General features: G+C 39.2%; 1 protein-coding gene across 3 annotated transcripts in view; it reads left to right on the top strand.

The window, feature by feature from the left end:
* Window positions 1-22,539, top strand: part of LOC122555369 (interferon alpha/beta receptor 1a-like) — a 33,431-nt gene that overhangs the window by 6,143 nt on the left and 4,749 nt on the right. For 2 of the 3 annotated variants that reach the window (XM_043701304.1, XM_043701307.1), the window contains exons 2-6: window positions 6,245-6,368; window positions 9,253-9,294; window positions 11,210-11,385; window positions 13,678-13,841; window positions 19,530-19,665. In XM_043701304.1, the coding sequence (XP_043557239.1) occupies window positions 6,245-6,368; window positions 9,253-9,294; window positions 11,210-11,385; window positions 13,678-13,841; window positions 19,530-19,665 (642 nt within the window). The remainder of the gene's footprint in view (window positions 1-6,244; window positions 6,369-9,252; window positions 9,295-11,209; window positions 11,386-13,677; window positions 13,842-19,529; window positions 19,666-22,539) is intronic. The other variant, XM_043701305.1, reaches the window with a different exon arrangement.

The following is a 22,539-nucleotide window of genomic DNA, read 5'->3' as shown; positions in this document are numbered from 1 at the left end:
TTGTTCTGAATGGCACCAGTTAAAAATGATAAGGTTTTGTTCAACCTGTTTGTAATGCTGAGTTTAGCATTTTGTCTTGTTTTCTGACATTCAGAAGTGGGAGTTCTGAGTTGAATTCTTTTTGAAGAAGTAATTGGTAAAAATGAAACTATATTTCTCTTACTAATGAAATTGCAAGCACCTCGCCTCCACTGTCTGCTCCAATTATCTGCTTTCCCCATCACCCATTAGGATATTTGTATAGAGAAGTCTTGCAAGAAACATCTCGCTACACTGCCTACTAATCTTTTCTCTTACTTAAATCAGCCAAAGATTACTTTCATTACTGACATTTTACAGAGCTTATTTTCACTTCAGTGCCCAAAGAACCATGATTTAGTCATAAAGATATACAGCACGGAAACCGAGTCTTTGTTCCAACTCGTCCATGCTGACCCGATGTCCTATGTAAACCTAGTCCCATTTGCCAACATTTGGCCCATATCCCTCTAAACCTTTCCTATTCATGTACCCATCCAGATGCCTTTTAAAAGTTGTAATTGTCCCAGCCTCCAGCACTTCCTCTGGCACCTCATTCCACGTACCACCCTCTATATGGAAAAGCTGTCCCTTATGTCCCTTTTATATCTTTCCCCTCACACCTTACACTTATGCCCTCTAGTTTTTGATTCCCCCATCAAAGAGAAAAGACCTTGCCTATTCACCCTATCCATGACCACCTCAATTTCATAAACTTCTGAGGTCACTCCTCAGCCTCCAACACTCCAGGGAAAATAGCCCCAGCCTATTCAGCCTACCCCGATAGCTCAAACCCTTCAACCCTGGCAGTATCCTTGTAAATCTTTTCTGAACCCTTTCAAGTTTCACAACATCCTTCCTATAGGAAGGAGACCAGAATTGTAAGCAATACTCCAAAAGTGGCCTAGCCAATGTCCTATTCAGCTGTTACACAACATCCCAACTCCTGTACTCAATGCACTGACCAATAAAGGCAAACATAGCAAACAACAATTTCATGTAAAGACTAATCTATTTAGCCTCTTCGTACACTAATTTGAGTTCCATTCCCAAGCTATCATTTGTCCCAGCAGATGATATGGTTAGGAGATATAGAAGCCAAATCATGTCATTTAGCTCACTGAGTCTGCACTATCATTCAGTCATGGCTGATAAGTTTCAGGAAGCTTTTTCCATTCTTTTACCCAAGTAATTAACTTGATCAGTTCATCCATGATAATCTGCAATAGGAACTTGGTTATATATTTAGTATTGGTAACAATGTGTTCACTTAATCTAGTTTTGTTCTAATGGGTGCATTGCGAAAATAGAGTAATACAACATCAGGCACTGATCAATGTAATATTTTGCTTATTATTTTCTGCTCTGAGTGTGCACCAACTGTGGTCAAAATTCAGACACGGTGCAGAGTTTTGTGGTAGCAATAATAATAAAACTATGTACTCGTGTAAAAGTTGATCCTGTACAAGTCAACGACATGATTTGTGAATGCTAGGTTTTTGGGGGTCAAAGCAAAAAAAAAGTCAAGGCCAAAAATTATTTGATATTGGAAGGAAAGAAGCCATTGCTCGAAATAGCTGGACTGCAGATGCAAAGTTAAGGGCAAAATTAACAAATGCTTCTCAATGTGAGTAACAACAACAAAAAATAAAAGTTACAAAGAGATAATTAAAGTAAGTGTTGATTCTATTTTTAACCAGGGGAACCTAGCGCTGTGCAAGAGTGGATGGTGGATTTGTTGATACCACTGAAATAGTTGCCTGGAGGAACGAACAATATTTTTGTGAAATGCAATGGAAATGCAATTTCAGGCTGGTTTTTTTTCTGCAGTATTCCTCAGGAGAGTGTGTCGTGGATTGGGTTTGAGGGGTTTATGAAATGAGCCACTGCTCTATTTTCATATTGGTTTAAGATTAGATTAGATTCCCTACAGTATGGAAACAGGCCCTTCAGCCCAACAAGTCCACACCGATCCTCCAAAGAGTAATCCACCCAGACCCATTCCCCCAATTTACCCGTGACTAATACACCTAACACTATGAGCAATTTAGCATGGCCAATTCACCTAACCTGGGTTGTGGGAGGAAACAGGAGCACCCGGAGGAAACCCACCCACACTGGGAGAATGTGCAAACTCCACGCACACAGTCACACGAGGCAGGGATTGAACCTGGGTCCCTGGCGCTATGAGACAGTAGTGCTAATCACTGAGACACTGTGCCACCCACGAATACTATTAAATACTATTTAAATTAATTTGGCAATATTTTGGGTTCCTGGCCATGAGAGGTGACCTTATCCATTCATTTTGGCTCAAATCACGAATGCATGTCCATTCCTTGAAAATGTTAGCCGTGTAAAAGTTAACATCCAAATTTCGTCCTTTTAAGTTTGGTTTTAAAAGTGCAAGGATATATGGCATCAGAAACAAAGACAGAACTTTTTTTGGAAAAGCTCAGCAGATCTGGCAGCACCTGTTAATGTTTCAGGTCCAGTGACCTTCTGCTGTTGTAAGTCTGCAAGAATAACTTGAGGTTGATTTCCCTCATTTGTACCTCCTCGACCCTATCAGGTACAGAAGAATGCTTGCCCTCCACTTAACACCTACCAATGAATAAAGACTGCAGCGTTTCAAGATGTTTCATCAGTACCAGCCTGAGACTTTTTTGTGTGGATGTTGTCCCTATATCAATCAATGGAAACTCAGGAACTAGGGGGGGGGGTGAACACTTCACTTTAAGCAAATAATATTTAAATTCAGAAAACTTCAACACAAAAGGACATGGGTGTACTTGAAATACAGAAAGTTAGCATACATGCTGTAGGTAATCAGGAAGATTCATGGAATGTTGGTCCCTGAAGGGGGTTGGAGTAGAAGATTAAAGAAGTCTTACTGCAACTGTACAAAGTGAGACCACATTTAAGGTATTGTGAATAATTTTGGACCACTTATTTAAGAAAATATATTATTTTGTTGGAGGTAGTTCAGAAAAGAATGATTCCTAGTGTGGAGGGATTGTCTTATGAGCAAAGGCTAAACAGATTAGGACTCTACTCTTTAGAAGAATGAATTATGATCTCACTGTAACATATAAATTCTTAAAGGGCTTGGCAAGATAAATGCTGAGGATGTTTCCCATCATGGGACAGTCTACAACCAGAGGGCATTGTCTTAAATTGGCAGCTCTTAATTCAGTGATTGAGATGAGGAATTTCTTCTGAGGATTGCAAGTTTGTGGAACTCTCTGCCACAGAGAGCTAAGAAAAATGGATAGATTCTTGATCAGTAGGAGAATCAAGGGTTATGGGAAATACAGGAAAGTGGTCATGAGGACTGTCAGATCAATTCTGGTCCAATTGAATGGAAGAACAGGCTCAGTTTACTCCTGTTCCTGTTTCTTATGGTCTTATCAGTATTGATTGTGACTTTTAATCCTACAGATTTGATCCTTTTGTTTTGAAAAAGAGGAAATGAATGTTTTATATGAAATCACATTAGTGAAACAGGTTAATACTTGACAGCGAACATGGCTTTGTCAAGGGCAGGTCATAACTGACCATTTGATTGAGTTCTTTGACAAAGTGACGCAGGCAGTGAATGAGGATATCGAATGTTGTATGTTTGGATTGTCTGAAACCATTTGATATGGTGCCACACGCCAGTTGATTAGTAATTATAAATGTTTAGGGTTGATGTGTCCTTGACAGCATGGATTAGATGTTGAATGAAAGATAGGAAACAGAGAATTGGTATAGATAGGCATTTTTCAGATTGGAGATGAGTTGAAAGTAATGTTCCCCAGAGATCAGTGTTGGGACCTTGGCTTTTTTGATTTACATAAATGATTTCTATAAATGGAGATGGGTGTTGAGAGCAAGATTTGCAGATGATATGAAACTAAGGAGAATAGAAACAGCACCAAGGACAGGGTTCAATTCCCATCTCTGGCAACTGTCTGTGTGGAATTTGCATGTTCTCCCCGTGTCTGCGTGGGTTTCCTCTGGTGCTCTGGTTTCCTCCCACAGTCCAAAGATGTGCAGGTTAGGTGAATTGGCCATGCTAAATTGCCCACAGTGTTAGGTGGATTAGTCAGGTTAAGTGTAGGGGAATGGGTCTGGGTGGGTTGCTCTTTAGAGGGTCGGTGTGGACTTGTTGGACCAAAGCGCCTGTTTCCACACTGTAGGGAATCTAATCTAATCTAATCTAAAATAAAATTGTGAAGCTGACACTTAGCAACTTAGAATCATAGAATCATGTTGCATGGAAACAGATCCCTTGGTAGAACCAGTCCATGCTGACCATATTTCCGAACGAAACTAGTCCCACCTGCCTGCATTCGGCCCATATACCTCCAAACATTTCTTAATCATGAACTTCTTTAAATGGCTTTTAAATGTTGTAACCACCACTTCCTCTGGCAGTTCATTTCACTCGCAAACCACTCTGTTAAAAAGAAAGTTGCTGCTCATGTCCTTTTTAAAACTCTCTCCTCTCACCTTAAAAATTTGCCCCCTAGCTTTGAACTCTCCCACCCTAAGGAAAAGACCCTTGTTATTCACCTTATCTATGTCCCTCGTGATTTTATAAACCTTAAAAAGGTCACCCCTCAACCTCCTCCATGCCAATGAAAAAAGTCCCAGCCTTTCCAGTCCATTTTTATATCTCAAGCCCAACCGTCTCCAGTTCAATAATATCCTTCCGATAACAAGGTGACCAGAATGGCGCACAGCACTCCAGAACAGGACTCTCCAATGTCCTCTATGCCCTCAACATGACGTCCCAACTCCTTTGATCAAAGTTTGAGCAATAAAGGCAAGCATGCTAAATGCCTTTTTTTAACCACCCTGTCTATCTGTGATGCAAATTTCAAAGAATTGTGTACCTGAACCCCTAGATCTCTCTGTTCTACAGCACTACTTGAGTTGAAAGATGTGGTGCTGGAAAAGTACATCAAGTTAAGCAGCATCCGAGGTGCAGGAGAGTTGTCATTTTGGGCATAAGCCCTTCAGGAGTTCCTGATGAAGGGTTTGTGCCTGAAACATTGACTCACCTGCACCTCAGATGCTGCCTGCCGTGCTGTGTTTCCAGCTCCACAGGTTTTGACTCTGATCTCCAGCAGCTGAGTCCTCACTTTCTCCGAACACTACTCAGGACTTAATGATTAGTTGTATAAGTCCTGCCCCTGTTTGTTTTACCAAAATGCAATTTATCCTAATTAACTCCACCAACCACTCCTCAGCCTATTGACCCAGTTGATCAAGATCTCCTTGTAATCTCTAGATAACTTCAGAGGGACATTGACAAATTGGTCAGATGGACAGACACCTGACAGATAAATTTCAATGCAGAGAAATGTGAGGTAATGCATTTTGGTAGAAGAAACAATACAGACTCAATAGTATAACTTTGAGAGAAGTACAGATGAAGAAGGAGCCTTGGGTTCACATGCATATTTCTCTGAAGGCAGCCAGGCCTTCAGAGGGTTTGTTCAGAAGGCTTAAAGGATCCTTGGGTTTAAAATAGTGGCATAGTTTATAAAAGCAAGGAAGTGATGCTACACCTCTGCAAATCATTGGTCAGGCCACATTTGGTGTATTGTGTTCAGTTCTGGATATCTTTTTTAAGAAAGGATGTTAATGTTCTGGAGAGTATGCAAAGGAGATTTACTAGAATGATCCCAGGAAGGAGGGATTTTATACACAAGGAAAGATTAGAGAAATTGGACTTATTCACCTTGGAGCAGAGATGATTAAGAGGTGGCTTTACTGAGGCATTAAAAATTCTGACAATTTTGACAAGGTAAAGAAGGATATTCTGTTTCCACTAGTTGATATGTCACTAACTAGGGGTCACAATTTCAAGATTGTCAACAAGAGAACTAGAAATGAGATGAGAAAAAACTTCTTCACTCAGACAGGTTAGGATTTGAAATGTGCTGCCTGGGAGAGTGGTGCAGGCAGTTTCCATGTGAGATTTCAAAAGTGAGCTGAATATATATTTGAAAGTGGTGACTTTAGAAAGCTACAAAAAAAAACGCTGGAGAATGGGTGTAGCTGTTTCGGGAGCTGGTTCAGACAAGATGGGTTGAATGGCTTCCGTCTGTACTGTAAATTGTATGAAAAAAAAGTCTCAACTTGTCCAGGAAAGGTTAAAACATTTGGAGTTTCTTTTGCTTTTATTTTTCAGTGCATATGACATTCATTGCTTTGTTTTTATTTCTGGCAGTGCTTGGAGAAATACCGATACCTACAAATTTACAAATTCATGCTTATAATCTAAAGTATGAGCTTAAATGGGATGATGTGCAACGAGATAATTACAGTGTGAGCTATACTGTACAGCGCAAAAGGTAAGCCAGTAATTCTTGTATTTAAGTTTTTGAAAATCAACTAGTAATTCTCAATTCTTGGATACAGAAAATGATCTTATCGCACTTCACACTGCAGAAGTAAAGGTGAAAACATGGAGCAGGGGTGAGAAAAACAAAACTGAGTAGGGACCAAAAGAATATTAAAGATGGGTTTTCCAGAAGAAATTTGTTAGAAGGTTCCAGAGGCCACTAAATTAACAGAGGTCCTGTGTCAACAAGGAATGTGAAGTAATTTGCAACGGAGACATGTGCATCCTGAACACACATGAAATGGTCAGTCAGTTTCTTTTGCAGGATGTGTGTGTCATTAACAAGGCCTGCATTTCTTATCTATTCCATGTAGAAAATTCCCTATCTATTCCAAATGAGTAGTTTGCTAGGCCATTTTAGAAGACAGTTACAACGCAACCACATTGCACTGAGTTTGGAGTCACATGAAGGCCAAATGACCTTCTAGAGGTTTATAAAATCATGAACAGCGTGGATAGGATAAATAGACAGAGCCTTTTTCCTGGGGTGGCGGAGTCCAGAACTAGAAGGCATAGATTTAGGGTGAGAGGGGAAAGTTATAAAACGGGCCTGAGGGGCACCTTTTTCAGCAGAGGGTGATGTGTATGTGGAGCGAGCTGCCAGAGGAAGTGGTGGAGGCTGGTACAATTACAACATTTAAAAGGCATCTGGATGGGTATATGAATAGGAAGGGTTTAGATGGATATGGGCCAAGTCCTGGCAAATGAGACTAGATTAGGTTAGGATATCTGGTCGGCATGGACAACTTGGACAGAAGAGTCTGTTTTCGTTCTGTACATCTCTATGACAATGACCTGATAAGGACAATAGATTTCCTTCCCCAAATGGAAATTATTGACACCTAGCTTGCAGTTTTTAATTAACTACTTATTAATTGAATCTAAATTCCACCAGCTGTCTTAGTGGGATTTGAACCCATATCTCCAGAGAATCACTCTGGATTACTACTTCAGTGACATTACTTCACTGTTGTCATTCTCACCTAGCGATGAGATTTATTGAAGCTAATCGAGAAAATCATGAGATTTACCGGGACAAGGGGATCAATGCAGATTGATCAAAATAAGAGGTTAGGAAGAAAACTATTAGAACAGTCTAGCTTTGGGGTTATAAAGGTTTAGTGTTTTAACTGAGTGAGTAAGCAAGATCATTAAATGTGATTTGATTTAATAAATCTTGTTCCTGTTTCAAGGTAATATCCTAATATCTAAATGACTTCAATGCTGTCATAAGCATTGAAGATAACCTCTGTCATTTGTGTCATGGTGGTATTCATGATGCAAAATATTTCAGTTCTTTGACTGTGCTAAGGATTGATTGCCTGGCTTTGCAAGGGTACCTTTAAGTTGCCCTGTGAAAGCAGGTTTAGGAAATCACTGGAAAACTGTGAAAGCTCACAACCAAAATTTGGCACCAAAATCACTTTCATGTTCAAAATTATGGCTGCTGATTTCAGCTGTTATGTTCTTCATTCATGTTTTTCTTTATCCTCAACACGACCTGTGTTTGGCTTTGCTGCCAACTGAAAATGTGTTGCTGGAAAAGCGCAGCAGGTCCGGTAGCATCCAAGAAACAGGAGAATTGACGTTTCAGGCATAAGCCCTTCTTTGCTGCAAACTGGTAAATGCTGGTAGACCAGAGGCTGACACCCATTTGAATCTGGTGACAGGAAAAGCACACAAGGTGCATTCTGATTTATGTTGAAGGAAATGTTACCTCCATCCAACTTAGTAAAAACTGTTGACGTCTTTCACAGCCATTGGATATATAGGTGGGAGTTGGTGAGTATATGAAGATCTGAAATACTAAATTAGCACATAGGTGGTGTTGAGCATCATGTCCTGGTTAGTCATCACTAAGCACTCTTCTTGTGTTGGATGAGTCGAATTATTATGAGAAATCACTCTCTTTTTTTTGTCTCTTTGCACTTTGTAACTCCACAGGGAGAAGCAGTAATACAATGGTCATGTACCAAAAGCAAATGTTGCTGGAGAAACTCTGGTGTGCAGCATCTGTGGAGAGAAAGCAGTGTCAATGCTTCAGGCCCAGTGACCCTTCTTTAGAAGGATCTGATGAAGCAGCACTGGATCTGAAACATTGACTCTGCTTTCTCTCCACATATGCTGTCAGATCTGCTGAGTTTCTCCAGCAACTTCTGTTTCGGTTTTAAATTTCCCCCATCCACAGTTCTTGGTTTTATTTTAGTCGTAATGTAATTGAATTAATAATACAGAGACTCTGGCTAATTTTCTAAGGGCTCAGGTTGAAATCCCACTACAGCAGTTCATGGAGTTTAAACTTAATAAATTCAGTTAATAAAAATTCAGAATTGAAAGCTAGTCTTGGTTATGGTGATCATGAAACTGTCATTTGTCTTTATAAAAGCCTAACCTGGTCCTTACCTGGTCTGTCCTACATATGATTCCAGATTTATAGAAATATGGTTGACTCTTAACTGGTCTCTGAAATGATTTGGCAAGTCACTCAGTTGTACAAAATAGTTATAGAAACATCAAAATGCAAAACCATATATACTGTGGGGTTTAGGAAGCCAACTCACCACCACTTTCTCCAGGACAATTAGTGTTGGGCAACAAATGTAGCCATGCCAGGAATCTCCATATTCCAAGAAAAAAAACTTCTTTTAAAAAAAAATTGGGTATTTACTTTTTTTTGCTATAAGCTGTCAGGCTAATATCTAGATATATGTTAATTTCTTTGATACATTTTACATCTGTGAACCTGCTTGTCTTTTTTTGATTCATTACTCTAAAAGGTTCACTGTAAAATATGTTTTCAATTTATTTAAATTTGTATCCTCTGGTCTTATCAGAATTTGTGAAGCACAAGTAAACCACGTAATGAACATTAATACGTAAGTATGTGTGAAAAGGTGTGAACATAATAAAAAAATTCACGATAATGTGGGTATAATAATCACTCTCTGCAATTTCCAAAACTAGTTTGCATGTATGCTTTTTTATGCACTGTCCTTCTCTCTATCTGTAACCATATTTCCTGTTTCACTCTCCCAGTGTAGTCAAAATGGTCCTAATTTTCTGGGTGGCATATTCTGGCTGTTCTTCTGACCAGCATCTGTACTATTCATCATAAGCAGCACGTGAATTGGCTTGCTGGTGGGCACTACTATTTTGCATGTCATTGAATTAAGCTGCTTTTGCCTTATTGTGTTTATTCAGCTTGTTTGAAATGAAATTGTGTTTGTACTACATAATAAACTTTATCATTTTGTTACAATGGTAGAAATGGAATTTCAAAAAGAGGGCTGAGTTCTTTCACTAATCTAAAGGATCACACAAGGTTTCAACTTTTGCAATGTTTACTGCAACAAGCAACATTGATTAGACTAATGTAGGTTTGCGGGCTGAGCTGGAAGGTTCATTTCCAGACACTTGGTCACCCTACTAGGTAACATCTTGAGTGGGCCACAGGTGAAGCACTGTATATGATTTCTGCTTTGTATTTATATGCTTGGGTTTCTTTTAGTTAGTGTTGTCATTTCCTGTGGTGATGTCATTTCCTGTTCTTTTCTCAGGGGGTGGTAGATGGGGTCTAAATGGATCTGTTTGTTGATAGAGTTCCAGTTGGAATGCCATGCTTCTAGGAATTCTCGTGCATGTCTCTATTTGGCTTGTCCTAAGATGGGTGGGTTGTCCCAGTCGAAGTGGTGTCCTTGCTTATCTGTATGTAAGGATATTAATGAGAGAAGGTCATGTCATTTTGTGGCTAGTTGATGTTCATCTACCACCTGAGAAAAAGAACAGGAAATGACATCACCACAGGAAATGACAACACCAACCCAAAGATACCCAGACATATAAACAGAAAGCAGGAATCATGTATAGTGCTTTGCCTGAGGCGCACTGAAGATGTTATCTAGTAGGGTGATGAAACGTCTGGTAATGAACCTTCCAGCTCAGCGAGCAAACCTACATCCAGAACCTCAACCCGAGCTATAAATCTTCTCAAAACTTGTTATTTAAACTTGCTTTAAGACACAAAACAAAACTTTCTCCTTTACTTGTAATGCAGCTGGAAATCTCTCCAGCTACAGTTATACTTCAATCTGTCCTTAAAGAAACAGACACTTTTCCCAGAACCAGCCCAAGGTCATTCTTGATTCTTAAGGTTTACTTCAATACTTTTCATTTCCAAGCCAGTTAATTTTGATCTCAAATTAGTTTTACATGGTCAGGTTTCTCCTGGAGATTTCTTTCCAGCACCAAGGTAAGCATATTTTCCAGACTATTTTCAAATCCCCATTAAATTGATCATTTCAATCTAAATGTAAACTACCCCCTGCGTTCTCCTTTACAAGGCAGAGTCTTTCAGCCTGTAGCTTCACACTCCCTCCCAATCCCTTATGTGAGTGCCTGCAGGATGTCTTCGAAGCCCTTCCCATCTCCAAGTCAATGTGTATCACATGGGTCTATTGTTTAAATCCCAATTGTATTTTATCTTGTACTTTAAAATACATTATTTATAACTATTTAACTTGACATTCGCAACCTGCCTAGGAGTGGAAAGTGTGTAAACACAGACACTCCAATCATTGCCTTTAGGCATGAACAGCTTGAACGTTCTTTCCAGTGAAGTAACGAGTCTCCCTTTAATCTTTAACAGCTATTCAACCTAGACCTGTTAGGCAGTCTTCAGAACAGTTTAATAACCCCTTTATTTTATCCTTTGTTTAAAAGCATTGCCCTGAAACATATTTTCATAACTCATACTTGTAGCAATATACTGAATTGTTAATTGTTGTTTCTTAGTAATGTTGGAAACTGGGCAGACGTGAAGGGATGTAAAAGCATCAACGAAACACAATGTGATTTAACTTCAAAGAACATCCATTTTTTTGGAAGCTATACCTTCCGTCTACGAGCACAACAGGGGAATCAAACATCAGCTTGGTTGAAATCAGCATGCTTTGCGCCCTATAAACACAGTAAGAAACATTTTGGAGATTAAAATCAAACAATATTTGGGCCACTAGGGCTTTCCACCATTGGCATGTGAATTCAATCCACGGCAATTCTGCTGGAATGGAAACCTTTCCGCTAGCTTTAAGGATTCTGCATCAAGTGCATATTTGGTATAAGCCAATTTTATTTTTGCCTCTAACTGTCATTTGTGATACTTGTGCAAAGACTTTGCAAAGTATGTAACGTAATACTTTGCAGCATGACAGTCTAAGTAGTGTTTCAGTGGGTTCCATTTGTGTATTCTCAAGCTGACCATATAAGTAAATTATCCAGTTCACAGGTAATAGCTTGTGAAACTTTGACATACCGTGCTATTTTTCAAATGAATTTGTGCTGCAGGTTAAGGGATATTAGAGTTTTTATAAAGTGTGAATTTAATTAGGATGTCATTAGTTCAGAAAAATTATGATTTAAGTGCAAACAAAATATTCTATCCATCTATGTCACCCTTTAAAGTACAGCAATAGTATATTTTTCCAATTGCCCTATCTGTTGTGACTTGTTTGAATATGATGCCAAATTAGGAGTACTTTGGGTCCATGCATAACCCGCAATTACATTCTTCATTTTCCACTTGAAATCCTGATGCCGTCAGACTGACTAGAGGGTTCTGTGCTACATCATATGTTCCTTGACTAGCCAAGACACTGACTTCATGGTGACTGGATTTAATCACTGACCCCCTCTGAGGACCAAAGCTAAGAATTGATCAAAGATAAACTCTTGTTTATTAGAGTCATATAGCATTTATGATCCAACTTATCCACAGCAACCAGACAACCCAATCTATTCAGTTTTTTCTCAAGTACTTGATTCCTTAGTTGTGAAGGGTAAATAATGAGGGGCGTAATTTTAAGTTGAAAATGGGGATTTGAGAGTTTTGGAGACCTGGAATGCAATGCCTCGGAGAGTAGTTGAGGTAGAAAAATATTTAGATAATGAAATGTCATAATATTGAAGGTTATGGACCAAATGCTGGAAAATGGGACTAGTGCAGATTTAGAGTAGTTTTTATGTCAGTGTGGACTTGATGGGCCATTGGGTCTCTTCTATAAGGTATGATTCTATGAGAATAGATACCGGAAGGACGTAAGAGCATGGACAAGGTACATTAGCTTAAACAGCCCTTGACTCTCTGTTCATTTCAACATTTCTCAGTTATTGATCATCTTTACCACGTCTTCATTTCCACCCTTGCCATTGCTCCCATTATAACCATTAATCTCTCTCACCCTGGTTGTTGTTCCAATTTAGCTTTTAACACCAGTCCTTAAGTTGAAAAGACACAGGCTTGAATGGTTAGGACAGATGACTGGTTCAGCTTTTCACTGCCAGATTTGCCTACCTCGCATAAATCTTTATATATTCCTAGTTTTACTTCTTGTTCATCATGTTACTTGACATTATTAATGGTTCTCTGTCTTCAGGAATATGTGTATCTTCTAGAAATCCTCCATCAGCCTCTTCTCAACAAACCAACCCTTAATTCCATTGTCCTTTGAACTCTGAACCCCACATCCAACCTTCCTTTCCCTGCACATCCTTCAACAACCTGTCTCTTCACACATCTGTACTTGTCTTTCCCAGAAAAGTTTGAATCTTTCCAATCCAGTATTTACTCCACTCAAGTTCTTGAAGTCAAATGGCATCCTATAAAAGTGTGACAATGATAAGCTATATGCCTTGTCCTTTCAACTTGTCCAGCTTTCAACACAGTTGACTGCAATATCCTGCAATGCTTCTCTACCATCTGGGATTACAGTTCCTGGTTCTGTTAGCTATCACAGCCAGAAGCTATCAGTAACTATTTCTATCCTTAATGTCTCCTTTTTTTTCATCTATATGCTGCCCTTTGGGCAATATTATCCATAAGCTATCAATTGTCACATCTCTATTGATGACATTTAAGTCTACCTCACCATCCTAATTACTAGGAATTGGGAACAGACAATGATAAATCCTTAATAGGACAGGAGCATAGTATAGAGTAGAATATGTTAATGTTTCAGGTCAATGACCCCTCATCAGAAAGTAATTCTGACTCTGTATGGATCTAGAACTTTGAACTTCTGACTAAAATACATAATTAGCCAGGATCAAAATGTAGACTTATGATAGCTTTGTAATGAGATTCAACATTGTAGAACTGTTAAATTATTCATGAAGTAAAAGTTTTTTAAATTATCTGCATAAATCAGTATTAATAGTAATTCTGCATTTAATCATTGATTTGAATCTTTTCTTTAAAATTACAGATAAAATTGGTCCTCCGTCGATACAAATGGACTCAAACGAAAATACTCTTAATGTCTACATCTCAGACCTACAAACAGAAAATAGCAAATCCATCCAGAAAACTTACAAAGATATTAAATACAGGATAATTTTCTGGAAAAAATATTTAAACCAAACTATACATGTATGTTCTGTGAAGCACATGTTTACAATGTATTATAACCTGTTAGCCTATATTGGAAATGTGAATAGTTCTCTTTCTCACATTCATTAGTGAAGCTGTGGCCCAACCTAAACTTGCTTTATATTAAAAATACATCAATATATACTTGGCCATTCTTGAAATGTAGGATGTATCTTTGTTTAAGTTGGAGAAAGTGAGGACTGCAGATGCTGGAGATTAGAGTCGAGTGTGTGGTGCTGGAAAAGCGCAGCAGGTCAGGCGGCATCCAAGGAGCAGGAGAATTGACGTTTTGGGCAAAAGCCCTTCGTCAGGAAGGGCTTTTGTTCAAGTTGTTTGCTTTGGGGAAAACATGACAAGGCAGAGTAACAACAGTTTACATATGTTGAACAGTGCCTTGTTATGAAGATGTGGGTGTACTTTGAGAGTTAAAAGCAACAGAACTACTGGACATTGCATCAAGTGTTCTCAATAAGGCAACAATGTATGTAACACTTTGAGTCATAGAGATGTACAGCACAGAAATAGACCCTTCGGTCCAACTTGTCCATGCCAACCAGATATCCCAACCCAATCTAGTCCCACCTGCCAGCACCTGGCTCTTATCCCTCCAAACCCTTCCTACTATTCATATACCCATTCAAATGCCCTTTTAAATGTTGCAATTGTACCAACCTCCACCACTTTCTAAGGCAGTTCATTCTATACACATACCACTCTCTGCATGAAAAGGTTGCCCCTTAGTTCTCTTTTATATCTTTCCCCTCTCACCATAAACCTATGCCCTCTATTTCTGGACTCCCTCACCCCAGGGAAAAGACTTTGTCTATTTATCCTATCCTATCTTACAAACCTCTATAACGTCACCACTCAGCCTCCGACACTCCATGGAAAACAGTCCCAGTCTATTCAACGTCTCTCCATAGCTCAAATCCTCAAACTCTGGCAACATGCTTGTAAATCTTTTCTGAACCCTTTCAAGTTTCATAACATCTTTCCGATAGGAAGGAGACCAGAATTGCACACACTATTCCAACAATGGCCTAACCAATATCCTTTTCCAGCCGCAACATGACCTCCCAACTCCTGTACTCCATACTCTGACCAATAAAGGAAAGTATACCAAATGCCGCCTTCACTATCCTATCTGCCTGCGACTCCACTTTCAAGGAGCTATGAACCTGCACTCCAAGGTCTTTGTTCAGCAACACTCCCTAGGACCTTACCATTAAGTGTATAAGTCCTGCTAAGATTTGCTTTCCCAAAATGCAGCTCATCACACTTATCTAAATTAAACTCCATCTGCCACATCTCAGCCCATTGGTCCATCTGATCAAGATCCCATTGTAATCTGAGGTAACCTTCTTTGCTGTCCACTACACCTTCAATTTTGGTGTCAGCTGCAAACTTACTAACTATACCTCTTATGCTTACATCCAAATAATTTATATAAATGATGAAAAGTAGTGGACCGAGCACCAATCCTTGTGGCAATCCACTGGTCACAGGCCTCCAATCTCTCATGGGGAACGTTGTTGAACACCTTACTGAAGTCCATGGATCACATCACCGCGCTGCCCTCATCAATCCTCTTTGTTACTACTTCAAAAAACTCAAATCAAGTTTGTGAGACATGATTTCCCACGCACAAAGCCATGTTGACTATCCCTAATCATCCTTGCCTTTCCAAATACATCCTGTCCCTCAGGATTCCCTCTAACAACTTGCCCACCACCAATGTAAGGCTCACTGGTCTATAGTTCCCTGGCTTGTCCTTACCACCCTTCTTAAACAGTGGCACCACATTAGCCAACCTCCAGTCTTACGGCACCTCACCTGTGACTAACGATGATACAAATATCTCAACAAGTGCCCCAGCAATCGCTTCCCTAGCTTACCACAGAGTTCTAGGGTACACCTGATCAAGTCCTGGGGATTCATCCACCTTTATGCATTTCAAGACATTCAGCACTTCCTTCTCTGTAATATGGACATTTTTCCTGATGTCACCATCTACTTCCTTACAGTCTATATCTTCCATGTCCTTTTCCACAAAAAGTACTGATGCCAAATACTCATTTAGTCTCTTCCCCCATCTCCTGAAGCTCCACACAAAGGCTGCCTTGCTGATCTTTGAGGGGCCCTATTCTCTCCCTAGTTACCCTTTTGTCCTTGATGTATTTGTAAAAACCCTTTCAATTCTACTTAACTCTATTTGCCAAAGCCATCTCATGTTCCTTTTTGCCTTCCTGATTTCTTCCTTAAGTATACTCCTACTGCCTTTACACTCTTAAGAATTCACTCAATCGATCCTGTCCATACCTGACATATGCTTCCTTTTTCTTAACTAGACCCTCTATTTCTTTTAGTCATCTAGCATTCCCTATACCTACCAGCCTTTCCTTTCACCCTAACAGGAATATACTTTCTCTGGACTCTCATCTGATTTCTGAAGGCTTCCCATTTTCCAACCATCCCTTTACCTATGAACATCTGCCCCCAATCAGCTTTAGATTTGGTCAAACAACTTGATTAGCTTATTACCTGGAGACCAAAACAAATTCAAATTCAGCCAATCATTTTAAATCATACCCTGCAACAAATACCAATTTCCAATCAAGTTTGAATTGACTATATTGACAATCTTAAAAGCTGACACAATCCAATGCTCTGGGGTATAAGACCTGGGGAAAAATGAACAGTTGAGAGGAGAATTGCCAAGCTCTGGCATTTAACAGACTGCTTGAGAAAATATCTCTCTTAAAAGTGCCTTTTCGATCAGTAACCTATGACACAGAAATTTCTAACAAGGAGAAAAGAAGACACAGGAAGATCCAAAGATAGCGTACAGCTGCCTGGTTTTGAGATAAGAAGTGTTTTGTAAATTTTAATTGGGAGTTTTATCAGACTAATAGTATAGAAGGGAAGGTAAAAGATAGGTTAGAGAAAGAAATTTTAAATAGTGGTTAGTTAATTATTCTGTTATATTTAAGAAATAAAGTTGTTAATTTTTACTTAGTACTTGGCCACTCCAACTTTTACAGATTACTGCTCGGGATGATTCTTTTCTGTGTTGCTGGTTTTAAATTAAGCAGGAGGATTTATCCCGTGTCGTCACAGCCTTTATAGTAAGAAGTCTCAAGGTCTTCACGGGAGTTTAACATTTCACTGAATGAACAAGGGATGCTGATCAATCCTTTTTTTTTAGAAATGTTCTGTAGAGAGAGGGGGGATTTAAAGAGCATTCTAAAAAAAATGAAAAAATGACAGCGGTTTACAGAAGGAATTCAATTTTTGCATTTTGACAACTCATCACATGGCTGCCAGTGTGGAGCAGTTGAAATTAGGGATATGCAAGAGGCTTGGATTGGGGGAGCACAAAGGTATTGAAGGATCTTTTGACCTGGAAGCAGTTAGAGTTGAGGGGTGGATTGATGTGAATTGAGGTCATGGAAGGATTTGCAAACCTGTGACGGTTTTTATATCACAGATTTGCTCAACAAAGACTTGTTGTCATTGGTTATTGTTAGGATTGCACATGTTTCTGGAGCAATGAAGAAGAAAAGATGTTGCTAGCTGTCAAACTAGAACAATTAAAACTAGAATAGTCTGTGTGATATCTGGAATTGAACTGAAGTCAATGAGGTTGATGGTGATAAAAAATAGAATATTATACTCTATCAGGATTTTTATTTTAATGTTAACAGGATCAAAGCAGTTGGGTCCATTTAATCCTGTTTCATCAATTACCAGAGCAACTTTCTACATACTTGCAATGCTATTTCTTAAATAGCCAATTTAAAAGAAAGCTGTTTGGAAATCAGTAAGAAATATTCCAGACAGCACTAGGAGTTCTGGTTGCCCCCAACTTGTTTCAATTGCAACTAATAGCTTACAGCAGAATAATTCTCCCTGGGGGGTGTCTGAGGGTGAATGAAACACATCACAAATCTGATGTCCCATATGACTACTGTGAGCTTCCAATTTCATATGCACCCTATTAGCAATGCTGTTTAATCATGCAAGCATAACATTACCCCTGTCTGCCCTGCCGCAGTTAATCTGCAGCAGAAACCATAATCTGTGTATTTGGGTCACTAGTTCTCGGTGTTCCAATGTTTCCCCAATCGCCTACCATCTTTCATCTTATATAATCTGAAACTAAACGAACATTTGCACCAAGTTGCATTCACCTATCCCATTCTACTCATGGACTACGTTGGATCCTTATCCAGCAACACTTCTGTTACAATTTGTTTTTACTTATTATCAAATCATTTCATGGACTTATCTGCCATTATTGCTATCACCATTCCAGCTCTGCAGTTCTATGAATAAATGTAACAGGAAGATATTTGGATTTTTAATTTTAAGGAAGAGCAACAAGTGCTGGAAATTCTCAACAGGCATGAAGCTGTGGTAAAAGTTAAATGGGTCTGATTTTTAACTCCTTGTAAATGCATTGGTTTTCAGTGAGTTTCAGGCTAATAACCTTTTATGCATTGTCAAAGCTGAAAGTATTCAATTATGTCATTTTTAAAACTTAATCTAATACCGTTGGAAGGGAATAACCCCAATTTTTTGAACTCTTGAACTTATCCAAGTACTTCAAAGTTTTGGATCATTCTGTGTCATATGTCCAGAATCAAGATCCTTCACTGTAACAATCAAAATTGGACATGGTGGTCCCATGTGCAAATATTGCCAAAGATTTTGAGTTTAAATATAATACTTCTACTGTAATCTGTGCCAAGTAATACAAATGAAGCCATTGCTTTTCCTCTTTATAGGTTGCGCTGTTTAAGTACCTTTTAAAGAGGCTTTTGACAACCTCCCCTGTTTATCTATTATGCATCCATTGCCTTTAATAGTTACTATGTTCATTTTGAAGCTTTGGTCATTGTTCCTATGTTGTGTAGGTGACTACAGTTCAAAAAGAGTATTTAATTTGCTTTAAAGCATGCTGAAAGTCCTTAATTGTCATAAGTCCATGTTGTTTTCATGGTATAGTCATGCCTGCTTTTTGAGCTTCAAGTGTATTTGAACTTGGCTGCTTGAATTGACAAGTAGCATAAAAATCTTTTAAAACCACTTAATTTCCACCAAGATTGCTCACTTTCAACACTACTGTATTGATGACAGGATCAGATTGAGCAGTCTCATACTATCAGATAACCAGTCTCCATCCCTGATGTTAAGAGAAATGTCAGCATCCACTTTATAAAAAGTCATTTCATAGATTTATCTGGTATATTTTCTGTTTTGTATATTTTCAGACAGTTTTATTCATTGTCTGCATTCCACCTCCATTTTAGTCACCGAATAGTCAGGATATTAGCGTTAACTTTGTGATTGCTCTTCAAAGTACACTTCTTTTTCGATGAAATAAAATTGACAATGCCTCTTCCTTTCTGATCCATGGATGCATTGGTTGCTAATATAATTTTGTTTGCTGGCCATATCCCACCATGAAAATGTGGTTTCACTATTAATGCTTCACCTTCAATACTTACCTGATGCTGTGTGCGCAAAAATGCTAATTAGTTAGAATACAATCGACTTTGAAGAATCAAATGCTTTCAATCTGTATACCGTGTTAAGGAAATTCTTTGGAGTAATAAAATGTAGCAAATTGAACAGTGTGTTAATTTGATTTATAATTCTGTATTAACTTAGTTACTTAAATTACAGGTGAAAAACAGCACACGTACACTAGTGTCACTGGAACTTGAACCTTGGACTACATACTGTCTGCGTGTTCAGATTTTCAGCTCTACAATTGGAGTAGAAGGACAGTTTAGTGAGGTGGTATGCCACATGACTAAAGGTATGCTTTTAGTTATATCTCTTTAAAAATATTAGTGGTTGTATTGCATAACAAAAAAAACACATCCCCGTCTTCAACACCTACTACCCATAGCAATAATTTATTCTTTAACTTCCCATGCTTCCACAGCATATGCTTTTCCCTGACCAAGTGATTGAGCAGGCCAATATTAAACTTGCACAAACATGCTTGTCTTGTCTCTGCTCCTAATTTGGGTTGGAATTTTGAAATTATTGAGTGTAGTAGTCTTTCTGACTGAATCATATTGTCTCAGCCGAAGGGCAGTTTTGCTCAGGTTGCTGTCAAAAGGTGGTCTGACAGCTCAAGCATTTCTGTTTCAAAGGATTTGCACTCTTAGTTCAATCAGTGTCAGTCAAACGGTCAACTGAAGGTGTAAAGAGAAGCTAGTGAGATAGGGGACAAAAAGTTATTCTGTTTCAACCTCTTATTTACCCAATCTATTGGCAGATTTGTTTGTTACTGTTCACGCTGCCATTAGTTCATTTGCTGCCGAGACCCCACACTTTCCACTCTGAGAAAAATCAAGCATGATGTATTAGTTTTCCAGTGGCACTAAGGTGTTTTGGTGCTTGTGGTGATTTGATTTAATTTTGCCTCATATTTATGCCACTACTAAGGCTGCCTATCCACCTCTGACATCACACAGCTTCTCCCAGTCTCAATTCAACTCATGCTGAAACCCTCATTTATGTCTGTTGCCTCTAGACATTAGTGCTCCAATGCACAGATAGCTGGTCTCCCATATTGTACTTTCCATAAATTTAGGACAATAGGACACAATCTCAGAGTTAGGAGTTACCCAGTTTGGGCAGAGATGAGGAGGAATTGCTTCTCTCAAAGAATAGTGAATCTGTAAAATTCCTCGAATTGTGAAGGCTGGATCATCAAGTGTATTCATGGCTGACATAGACAGATTTTTTAATCTATAAGGGAATTAAGGTCTATGGGGAAAAGGCAGGAAAATTGAGTTAAGGATTATCGGATCAGCCATGATCTCATTGAATGATGAAGTAGATTTGATGGGCCAAATGGTCTACTTCTGTCCTACATCCCTTGTAATCTTATGGTCTAACTTCAGTTTATCCAAACTCCACTGTCCATTTCTTACACTAAGTCCCATTCTCCTATCATTCAAAATATGGTACTAAACAGGAAATTAATTTAATTAGACTCTATAGAGTTAGGTGTCTTTTATTTAAATACTGTATTAAGTTTTATCCTTTGAAGAGGTTAAATATTACAAACTGAGTAATGTGTTAAATTGAATATTTTATTCTATAGGCTGCTGATCAAGCAATGGCTTGGTTTTAAAGTTTTAAAGAGGAAAGGCTGAGGCACTTGGGGTTGTTTTCATTGGAGAAAAGGAGGTTTAGGGGTGATTTGATAGAGGTGTACAAGATGATTAGGGGTTTAGGTAGGGTTGACCATGAGAACCTTTTTCCACGTATGGAGTCAGCTATTACGAGGGGGCATAGCTTTAAATTAAGGGGTGGTAGGTATAGGACAGATGTTAGGGGTAGATTCTTTACTCAGCGAGTCGTGAGTTCATGGAATGCCCTGCCAGGAGCAGTGGTGGACTCTCCCTCTTTATGGGCATTTAAATGGGCATTTAAACAGGCATTGGATAGGCATATGGAGGATAGTGGGCTAGTGTAGGTTAGGTGGGCTTGGATCGGCGCAACATCGAGGGCCAAAAGGCCTGTACTGCACTGTATTTTTCTATGTTTTTATTCTTGTTTTGAAATCTGTCCCTGGCCTTGCCAATCCCTGTCTTTGCAATCTCTTCCATTCCCACAACCCTCTACAGTCCCTTGATTGTGGCCTCATAGCATCCCTAATTTTAATGACTATACAGTTGGTGACTGCACCTTCAGTTGTCTAGACCCTCAGTTATTGAATATCCTTCCTCTTCACCTCTCTACCTTAGTTCCTCCTTTAAGACAGTATTTTAAGACCATCGCTTTGATTAAGCTTGAAGTCACCTGGCCCAATGTTTCCTTAAGTAGTTGCTGTGGTTCTGTTCGCCGAGCTGGAAGTTTTTGTTGCAAATGTTTCATCCCCTGTCTAGGTGACATCCTCAGTGCTTGGGAGCCTCCTGTGAAGCGCTTCTGTGGTGTTTCCTCCGGCAATTATAGTGGCCTGTCCCTGCCGCTTCCGGTTGTCAGTTTCAGCTGTCCGCTGTAGTGGCCGGTATATTGGGTCCAGGTTGATGTGTTTGTTGATGGAGTTTGTGGATGAGTGCCATGCTTCTAGGAATTCCCTGGCTGTTTTTTGTTTGGCTTACCCTATAATGGTAGTATTGTCCCAGTCGAATTCATGTTGCTTGTTGTCTGCGTGTATGGCTACTAAGGATAGCTGGTCGTGTCGTTTCGTGGCTAGTTGATCGTGGATGCGGATCGTTAGCTGTCTTCCTGTTTGTCCTATATAGTGTTTTGTGCAGTCCTTGCATGGGAGTTTGTACACTACATTAGTTTTGCTCATGCTGGGTATTGGGTCCTTCGTTCTGGTGAGTTGTTGTCTGAGTTTGGCTGTTGGTCTGTGTGCTGTTATAAGTCCTACTGGTCGCAGTAGTCTGGCTGTCATTTCAGAGATGTTCTTGATGTATGGTAGTGTGGCTAGTCCTTTGGGTTGCGGCATGTCCTCGTTCCATTGTCTTTCCCTTAGGCATCTGTTGATGAAATTGCGAGGATATCTGTTTTTGGCGAATACCTTGTATAGGTGTTCCTCTTCCTCTTTTTAACGAAGGACCCGATACCCAGCATGAGCAAAACCAATGTAGTGTACAAAATCCCATGCAAGGACTGCACAAAACACTACATAGGACAAACAGGAAGACAGCTAACGATCCACATC

This window comes from Chiloscyllium plagiosum, chromosome 12, assembly GCF_004010195.1.
Source record: "Chiloscyllium plagiosum isolate BGI_BamShark_2017 chromosome 12, ASM401019v2, whole genome shotgun sequence".
Lineage (NCBI taxonomy): Eukaryota > Metazoa > Chordata > Chondrichthyes > Orectolobiformes > Hemiscylliidae > Chiloscyllium > Chiloscyllium plagiosum.
This window is presented reverse-complemented; position numbering and strand designations above follow the sequence as displayed.